The sequence below is a fragment of the Lissotriton vulgaris genome, chromosome 7, assembly GCF_964263255.1.
Source record: "Lissotriton vulgaris chromosome 7, aLisVul1.2, whole genome shotgun sequence".
Taxonomy (NCBI): Eukaryota; Metazoa; Chordata; class Amphibia; order Caudata; family Salamandridae; genus Lissotriton; species Lissotriton vulgaris.
Window position 1 is genome coordinate 1,187,414,357 of NC_141695.1, and position 10,334 is coordinate 1,187,424,690.

The 10,334-nt window shown below is 49.9% G+C and overlaps 1 protein-coding gene across 4 annotated transcripts in view; it reads left to right on the forward strand.

Moving 5' to 3' along the window:
* RBM27 (RNA binding motif protein 27) overlaps nucleotides 1-10,334 on the forward strand; it is a 1,065,407-nt gene that overhangs the window by 106,585 nt on the left and 948,488 nt on the right. For all 4 annotated transcript variants that reach the window (XM_086931662.1, XM_086931660.1, XM_086931661.1 and 1 more), the window contains exon 3: nucleotides 8,680-8,846. In XM_086931662.1, coding sequence (XP_086787788.1) covers nucleotides 8,680-8,846 — 167 coding nt within the window. The remainder of the gene's footprint in view (nucleotides 1-8,679; nucleotides 8,847-10,334) is intronic.

Genomic DNA, 10,334 nt, shown 5'->3' on the forward strand with positions numbered 1-10,334 from the left:
CGATCAGCAGTAAGAGGGAAGGCTGGTGGTGGCGCCTGTGAGCCCACTGAGAATCAGGGTCCCGGATTGCATCCCGCAAGCATTTGGGCAACTTTGCGGTGATACAGACAAGACGTGGGCTGCCGTCTGCGACCTGCCTGACTTGAAGATGGGGGCCTTCATTGACTTTCACCAGGATCCTCAGGCAGCTCTGAAAGGAGGCTCTCCATAGGGCAAGCATACACCGGTGAATATAAGGAGGTGCTAAGGAATGAGTACCTGCCTAGAGAAGCATTGGCCCAAAAGTTAACTCTTGTGAAGCGCCAGACGTAACGGTGGTCCATTCGAGGCCAAGGGGCAGGCTCCAGCTTTTGCCTGAAGGAGGGGGTACAACCCTGAATTGCCACAAGCTGCCCCAGGAGGGTGCACCGGTTGTGGGGCCCGACGTCACCTGGTGAAGGTTACTCACTCACGGAAAGGGGGGGTGGCTGGTCTGCATCTATAAATAATTTTACAACAACAAGGGGCCCCAATTTAGTCGGCAGGGACCTCGGGGAACATTCTTTGTACATGCAACACTGGTCCCATGCATACACGAAATTTGACGAGAATAAAATGTAGACAGTCAATCTATATTAGGAGTGACATGTCCAGCCGGACAATGGTCTTCAAAGTTTACTCAATTTACGCTTCCTTACACCAAGAGTACCTTCCACAAGTCAGCCAGTGTGGAACACAAGCCTGTGCCCAGCACTTACAGAACGGATACAGAGGGTGGGTATAGAGAGCAAAGAAGGGCTTTTTAAGGCAAAGCACGTTTTTCTGTCATGGATGCAATTGTACAGAATATTTAAACAGAGCACCATAAACACACATAGTAAACACGTTTTGGCATTTGGTGCTTAAAAGGTCGACGGCGTTTCGGACCCCCTAGTAAATCACGGGGACCGTCATCAGGACATTTCAATGAAAGCCTTAACAATAATTTAGCCTCTAAATGCCGGAATTCCTAAATCAGAATCGGCGGTCATTAATTGTGGAGTACGAGCGCCCACGATCAGGCGCAAGGTCCCGCGGTACACAATGGTATCCGTCAGAGCCATGGGGGACCGGGTGAGTCGGTGGGCAGTGGTGCTCCCTGGCTGACTTGTGGAAGGTACTCTTGGTGTAACGAAGCGTAAATTGAGTTAACTTTGAAGACCACTGTCCGGCTGGACATGTCACTCCTAATATAGATTGACTCTGTCTATATTTTATTCTTGTCAAATTTCGCGTATGCATGGGACCAGTGTTGCATGTACAATGGTCTGCATCTATGCCACTGAAGAAAGATACAAGCAAAGACTCTAGTAAGGAGGGGGAGATACCGCCACCATGTTGCTCACTAAAGATGATCTAATGGCCCCTCTTAGGGAATTCAAGGCTGAACTGTGCTCCGAAATTAAATTATTCATCACCACCCCCTTTTCTGAATCATTTTTGTCCACCCTAAGCGTGGAAGGGTATACTTAGATGTGAGTCCCTAGCTCATTGCACCATCAGGATTCAAGCAAGCCGGGCCGAAGACGGCTGAAATGCCAGAAACCGGTCCCCGGTAGCTTGTTTCCTTCCCAGTATAAGAATTGGCTTGGTAGTTTGGTCTGCCCTGTTCCCATGATGCACTGGGCCAGGGTCAGACTAATTTGCATATAGCCAAGTTCTGAGCTGGGATGGTGCAGTGAGCTAAAAAACGGTGATGGATCAAGCCCTGATCTTTGGACTGGGTAAGAGTGGTCTGCTTAATTCAGACACTCTGTTCATCACCACCCCCTTTTCTGAATCATTTTTGTCCACCCTAAGCGTGGAAGGGTATACTTAGATGTGAGTCCCTAGCTCATTGCACCATCAGGATTCAAGCAAGCCGGGCCGAAGACGGCTGAAATGCCAGAAACCGGTCCCCGGTAGCTTGTTTCCTTCCCAGTATAAGAATTGGCTTGGTAGTTTGGTCTGCCCTGTTCCCATGATGCACTGGGCCAGGGTCAGACTAATTTGCATATAGCCAAGTTCTGAGCTGGGATGGTGCAGTGAGCTAAAAAACGGTGATGGATCAAGCCCTGATCTTTGGACTGGGTAAGAGTGGTCTGCTTAATTCAGACACTCTGTTCATCACCACCCCCTTTTCTGAATCATTTTTGTCCACCCTAAGCGTGGAAGGGTATACTTAGATGTGAGTCCCTAGCTCATTGCACCATCAGGATTCAAGCAAGCCGGGCCGAAGACGGCTGAAATGCCAGAAACCGGTCCCCGGTAGCTTGTTTCCTTCCCAGTATAAGAAGTGGCTTGGTAGTTTGGTCTGCCCTGTTCCCATGATGCACTGGGCCAGGGTCAGACTAATTTGCATATAGCCAAGTTCTGAGCTGGGATGGTGCAGTGAGCTAAAAAACGGTGATGGATCAAGCCCTGATCTTTGGACTGGGTAAGAGTGTTCTGCTTAATTCAGACACTCTGTTCATCACCACCCCCTTTTCTGAATCATTTTTGTCCACCCTAAGCGTGGAAGGGTATACTTAGATGTGAGTCCCTAGCTCATTGCACCATCAGGATTCAAGCAAGCCGGGCCGAAGACGGCTGAAATGCCAGAAACCGGTCCCCGGTAGCTTGTTTCCTTCCCAGTATAAGAATTGGCTTGGTAGTTTGGTCTGCCCTGTTCCCATGATGCACTGGGCCAGGGTCAGACTAATTTGCATATAGCCAAGTTCTGAGCTGGGATGGTGCAGTGAGCTAAAAAACGGTGATGAATCAAGCCCTGATCTTTGGACTGGGTAAGAGTGGTCTGCTTAATTCAGACACTCTGTTCATCACCACCCCCTTTTCTGAACCGAAATTAAATTGGGCATTAAGTCTTCCATGGACCAATTTAAAGCAGATCTATCAGAGCGCAACTTAAAGGAGATCTCTCCGAGCGCATGTCTGCTCTCCTACAGGATGTAGACTCCATAGGCACATAGGCACTAGAGTGCTGGAGGTGGCGTCTCAGGCACAGGAACTGGACAAACAAGTAACAACCACACAGGACCAGGTGCAAGACCTTCACACGCAATTACAGTTTTGGCTACCTACCCTTTGAGATCTCCACGACAGAAGTGAGGGGAGCTAACACTACAAGGTCCATTTGCGTGGGGAGAGGTCGAGGCTAGAGCCATGCCGATTTCCATAGCTTCATGGAATGTGAAAGGGTTGAACTCTCCTCTCGAGGCATAAAACTTTCAATGATCTTACAGATCACTCTGAGGTGGTGGTGCTTTAAGAAACGCACCTAAAGCGCACAGAGGAGCTCAGACTGAGCATATAAATTAAGCACTGATCTATAGGTCATTGGCTGGCACAAAACCGAGGGAAGTGGCTTTATTGTTTCACAACACTACAAAATTCAAACCAGAAGCCTTAAAATCAGATGGGTAGGGCAGGATCATTATGGTGAAGTGGAAACCGAGGGGTCGATTATGCATGTTTGTTTCGATGTGTGCCCTCAACACAAGGCAACCAGCATTCTTGTCCTCACTGCTCAATATAATAGGCGGTTTTGCTGAAGGCCCGACAGGCCTAATCGGGGATTTCAATCTCACATGGCACGCGTAAATAGATAGCACCCACCCCTACAGAACCGCCATAGGCAGCTTCCCCAAAGGGATTAAGCAATCTCTACACACTCTTGTGCTTATAGACGCATGGCGACTTCTCTACCCTAATTCCAAATATTACGCATTCTTTTCTCACATACACCAAACGTATTCACGGCTTGACTATAGTTTTATAAGCCAAAGTCTACTAGGGTCCCTTCAAGCTGCAAAAATCCTTCCGAATAATATATCTGATCACAGCCCCGTCATGATCTGCCTAGCCTCTGGTAGCGCCGCACCAAGTCGCCAAGATGGTATTTCCCTGTCTCCCTGATGAGAGATAAAGTATTAAGAGACTAATTACGGGTGGGCCATCAAAGAATTCCTTCAACTAAAACAGCCTCACGATACCTCTCCCCTGAATAATTGGGACGCATTTATAGCAGTTCTGCGGGGTAAATGCCTGGAGCTACATGCTACATTGAATAAACAGAGAGCAAAAGAGACAGATGCCCTGGAGGCGGAACAGGAGAAAATTGAGAAGGGACATAGAAAGACCCCTTCTCGGGCGTACACTGAGTGCCTTAAAAGGGAAAATATCAGCGATCTACCCAGTAGGGCAGAATGCACCCTCTTGCGGCTCCGTCCATTTTCATACGCACAAGGGAACAAGGTGCGAACTCACCTAGCCAGACAGATGCAGGAAAAAAGGGAGAAGGAACACATCAGAGGCTTATGCGATAGAGAGGGCAATATAACACATTCAGACATAGACAAGCCTAACTTATTTGGGGGTGTTTTGCAAGGAGCTTTATGCCAGTGAACCCGCTGCAAAGCAGCACAACACCAATACCTATAATCACTGGAGCTGCTGCAGGTCTCACAGGCCTGGAATGATACTTAACGCACCCATCACCGACGAGTAGGTAGGAAAAGCAATTGCAACAATTAAACCCAACAAGTCTCCTGGGCCTGATGGCCTGACGTTCCACTTTTATAAAACATACGAACCAGACATCATTCCACACCTCACCCATCTCTTTAACTCAAGGCAGAGGGGCCCACGGTATCACGGTCAATGGCGGAAGCCGTGTGATCGCTCTCATCCACAATCTGTGAAAAAACCTGCACAGCTGTGCTTCCTATATGCCAATAGCACTCCTAAATCTGGACGCCAAACTATATTCCACAATATTAGCAGCGAGACTGAATGACTTAATGCGAATTCCAATTCACCCTGATCAATCGGGCTTCATAAAGGGGAGGCAGATCCACGACAATATCTGTAGGACTCTACATCTGATAGAAAAAGTTACTAAGATCCCGGCAATCCTTGTGGGCCTGGATGCCGAAAAAGCCTTTGACAGGGTGGATTGGTCGCATCTTTTACCCACGCTCGAACACTTTGGCTTCGGGAAGGCGTTTATTGACATGATCAAGGCTAATTAGTGTGCAGGTCAGCGGGACCAGCTCAGCCCCGTTCCCATTGGAAAGAGGGACGAGACAAGGTTGCCCGCTCTCACCTCTGCTTTTTGCTCTAAGCATAGAATTACTGCCGATACGGGTTCGGCAACCCCACGGAATCTGGGTATTCACTTCGGGGGAAAGTAACATAAATGATCATTATTCGCAGATGACGTCCTGATTACGCTCACCGCTCCTGACCACTCGATGCAGGCCCTACAGACAGTGCTACAGGAATTTGAAGAAGAGGCGGGTTTTAGAGTTAATCTGGCTAAATCTCACGGTAGCAAAGTAAGAGCCAACCAACTCCGTGAGCATACCTCCTTTCAGTGGGCCAAGCATACCCTTCAGTATCTGGGCATCCAACTAACACAGCGACTAGAGGACCTTTATAAGGCTAATTACCCCAACTTCTGCTTCAACTCCAACAGGACCTCAAATGCTGGAAACCTCTCTTTATCTCTTGGCTAGGGCACATACATGCGATATGAATGAACTTGCTACCTCAATTCATTTCAGGCCCTGCCGATTGACTTACATTGGAACTTCCTACCCAGGCTGCACTCCATTATTACCCATATATTTGGCAGAAAGGCAGGGCCAGTCTTCCCTTCCACCCCTTAAGACGCACGAAGAATGATGGGGGGGTTTCGTGGGGGTGGGGGAATGGCGCTACCTGATTTTAATCTATATTATAAAGCCTCCCAACTGAGGATTTGGCAGAACGGTCCAAGAGGGAATCAGATAAGCACTGGTTTCACATTGACAGGGCGATACTGGGGAGAACTAATTTGGATGTGGTTTGGAAACCTAAGAAAGACAGACCCGCAAACGCATACATTAGCACGCATACATGGACCACCCTTAAGGTATGGGACGAGGTGTCCAGAGGGTTGAGGTGGACTACATTCCTGTCACCCTACAATCAGATTCAGTATAATCTGGACTTTCCTCCAGTATTACCCGAAGACGCGTTTGATGCTTGGAAGGAGGGAGGCTGTCTGATGCGCTCAGATCTATTCCATAACCATGACATACTCACCTTTGAAAGTTGCCAAAGGGACTTTCATGTATACACTATCAATCAATCAATCAGTGACACTTATAAAGCGCGCTACATACCCATAGGGTCTCAAGGCGCTGGGGGGGGGGGGGTGCCGCTACTGCTCGAACAGCCAGGTCTTCAGCTTCTTCCTGAAGGAGAGGTGGTCTTGGGTCAAGCGCAGGTCGGACGGGAGGGAGTTCCAGGTCTTGGCGGCCAGGTAGGAGAAGGACCTTCCTCCTGTAGTCGCTCTTCGGATGCGGGGGACGGCGGCGAGGGCGTGGTTGGCTGATCGGAGGTGGCGTTTGGGAGCGTAGAAGTTGACTCGGCTGTTGAGGTAGCTCGGGCCTTGGTCGTGTAGGGCTTTGTGTGCGTGGGTGAGGAGGCGGAAGGTGATTCTCTTGTTGATGGGGAGCCAGTGAAGGTCTCTCAGATGTCCGGAGATGTGGCTGGATCGTGGGATGTCGAGGATGAGTCTGGCTGAGGCGTTTTGGATCCGCTGGAGTCTCTTCTGGAGCTTGGCGGTGGTCCCGGCGTAGAGGGCGTTGCCGTAGTCCAGTCGGCTGGTGACGAGGGCCTGGGTGACGGTCTTCCTGGTCTCTGTGGGGATCCACCAGAAGATCTTCCGTAGCATGCGTAGGATGTTGAAGCACGCCGAGGAGACGCTGCTGACTTGCCTGGTCATGGAGAGGGAGGAGTCCAGGATGAAGCCCAGGTTTCGTGCATGGTCTGTCGGTTTGGGTGCGGTGCCCAGGGCGGGAGGCCACCAGGAGTCGTCCCAGGCGGAGGGAGAGGAGCCCAGGATGAGGACCTCCGTCTTGTCCGAGTTCAGTTTCAGGCGGCTGGTCGTCATCCACTCGGCTACCTCTTTCATCCCTTCGTGTAGGTTGGCTCTGGCGGCGGCGGGGTTGTTGGTCAGGGAGAGGATCAGCTGGGTGTCGTCGGCGTAGGAGATGATGCTGAGGTGGTGTTTGCGTACGATGGCCGCGAGGGGGCTCATGTAGACGTTGAAGAGGGTGGGGCTCAGGGATGATCCTTGGGGGACGCCGCAGATGACTTCGGAGGCCTCTGACTTGTACGGTGGTAGGCGGACTCGCTGTGTTCTTCCGTCGAGGAAGGAGATGATCCATTCCAGCGCCTTGTCCTGGATTCCGATGTTGCTGAGGCGCCGTACCAGGGTGCGGTGGCAGACCGTGTCGAATGCCGCGGAGAGGTCTAGGAGGATGAGGGCCGCTGTTTCTCCATTGTCCATCAGGGCCCGGATGTCATCGGTGGCGGCGATGAGGGCGGTCTCGGTGCTGTGTTTGGCTCGGAAGCCGGACTGTGAGGGGTCGAGGGATCCGTTCGTCTCGAGGACTTCCACTGCATTCAACTTAAACATTGGGCCTTACAGCCACAGGTTAGGGAGGCAGCAACACGGGAACGAACACCAATAGAAAACTGTGAGACGGGTAGGCTCTATGAAGGGAATGGTCTCCTTTCTATACTACTTACTGTTCTCCACTTGACACTTACCAAGGCCCGATATCTTCACACCAAGGAACATATGGTAGGAAGGGAAATTTTCAGACGAGGAGTGGAATCACTTATGGAAGGATATTGCCAAGGGCAACCACTCCCTGGTTCTTACGGAAGCCCATTATAAGACTCTTTTTGATTGGTACTTGTACCCAATGAAACTCACATAGATCTTCCCAGAGGCCTCCGATCAGTGCTGGAGGGGGTGTGGTCTCCTTGGGGAGTTCCGTCCTATCTGGTGGGACTGCCCCATGATTAAAACGTTCTGAGAGGAAATCTTGGCTCACATGAGGGGTATCCTTGGGTACCCCATTCCGACCTCCATGGAGGGAGCCCTCCTGGGTATTAGAGACCCAGAAAAGCGGATGGGGACCTTTCTAGGGGCCACCAAAATCGCAATTGCAGTGGCATGAAAAAAGAAGAGCGCACCAGTGCTGTCCCAAGGGCACTCACGCCTCTAGAAGCTACTCATTATGGAAAGAATGGCAGATATTTTCAGGGACGATTACAAAAGCTTTGAATACAAATGGGGCCCTCTTGTCGCATATCTCATGCGGGGCCTCCCCTTGGCAGTCTGCCCACCCTCATTATGGGCTATGCACTTATTCTAGGCCAGGGGATCTCCTTTTATGGACACATGACCCAACCCAAGGGTTCCACAACGAGCTTTCAGAATTTTATACCAGGTTCAGTGACCAGTGCACGCACCAACCAGCTACCACCACCTTTGCTCTTTCGTTGTTTGTGGGGGAGGGGTTGGGGTGGGTGGAAGGACAGTTTGGTGGGGGTTATAAAGTTCTACAACCTAAGATGCTCAACAATAATGGGGTTGGCTTGCAACCAGTATTTGGCTAACAATAATGGCCCCCTCATTAGAAGAATCTGTAGCCTCATTAGCTTGTTTAACAATTTTTCTCTTAATTGTAATGCCACCCTGCATACTGCTTGTGTTTTAATAAAACTAATTTTGACCCCCAAAAAAGTGCATGCTTTATGTAGATGGCATTGATCTTTATATGTTCAGATTCCAAATTATTTTACTACACTACAAAAAGGGTTTCCTTTTTTTTGTTCCAGAAACTACTGGTTTTGTAGATAAACTTTTTGAAGGTCTTTATACAAAGGACTACCTTAAGGTCCCAGAGCAGTCGAAGCCTGAAATTCCCTCATCAGAGCAGGAAAATAGAGAGATCCAGGAAGAACAGTTGAAAAATGAACTGCTGTCTGCTCCAACACCCACTCTGGTAATGTGTAAAATATAAATCTGTAATGTTTTTGCACACTTGTTCTTCAGGTGGTGGTGTTATTTCTTTTTTTTTTTCAAAGGTATATTTATTGAGTTTAGAAATTGAAAGCAAAAACAAAGAAAAAGACACTGGTGCCAGATAGCAATTTTTCCCACACAAGGGATTCAGAGGATTCCATCACAATGGACTATGGGAGCACAACATAGAGGACCTGTAAAGCCGGTTCAAAGTCGATGTCTATTAGAAACAGTGATACAATCGGGTCTGAGTCCTGAGCACCCCGGCTGTTAATTCGCTACTCAATCGGTAGTCCAGTAGTCCGCACAGCGAGCTCGGGGAATAGCCGCTCTGGAGCCCTCCATAGTCCGCTCCCAGCCGCCAGGCAGTGTCGTAACCAAAGAAACCAACAACCCCCAACAGAGCCCCCCCCCCCCCCCACCCCACCCCCCGTGGTGGCGACCAAGCTCACATTCACATCCAAGTCCAGGCACCCCGCAGCTTAAAATTGAAACAGGTGGAGTGCACGTAGTGCCGAGGGACAGACTGCTGATGGTAGCCCCCTAGAGAGAAATCGAACTAAAGGACCCCACTGAAACATGAAATTCTTAAAGTTACCCAAAAATATATCAGACAATCTTTCCATACTTAGCAGACGCCACAGCCGCGCATGCCACAGCGAGATCGCGGGTGCGCTCGGTTTCTTCCAAGCTGCTGCCACTGTCAATTTAGCAGCACCCAGGCACAGCCAAATAATACGTTTGTCAGCTCTAGTTTGGTGTTCCAACATCGGATCACGGAGCCCCAGCAGGACATAATCCATGGACTCCGGGATCGGATAACCTATCACCTCCTTGATATGGGAAAGAATCTCCGACCAAAAGGGCTTAATGGTGGGACAATCCCACCAAATATGGCGGAAGTCTCCCAATGAGCCGCAACCCCGCCAGCACCTGTCTGAGGACGATGGGAATATACAATGCAACTTGGATGGGTAGAGGTACCAGTCATACATTAGTTTAAGATGTGCCTCCCTGAGATCCATCGAATGGTTATGCGCTTTGATATCCCGCCATAACCCTGCCCATTCGCCGTTCGATATGTCCCTACCAAGGCAGGACTCCCAATGCTCCATGTACCGGGGACGAGGGAATATGACGGTGTCCAATAACAATCTATATATGGAGGAGATCGTCCCCTTCATACAAGAAGTGCGAAGGATAAACGCCTCGAAGGACGTTAATGATCTCGTGGCCGCTTCTCGTGTACCCGGCGAAGTGGCCCAGTGCAGAAGCTGAGTATGATGGAACCGTTCAGTGGGCGGGACACCATAGTCCCTCATGCAGTTCTGGAAGGTAAGGGGAGATGTCCCATGAAACAAGTGGGTTAGCGCTCTGCAGCCGCCCTCCCTCCAAAGTTCGAATGAGCCATCACATAAAGCCGGTGGGAAGGACGGATTCAAATGAATAGGGGTAAATGATGATGGGA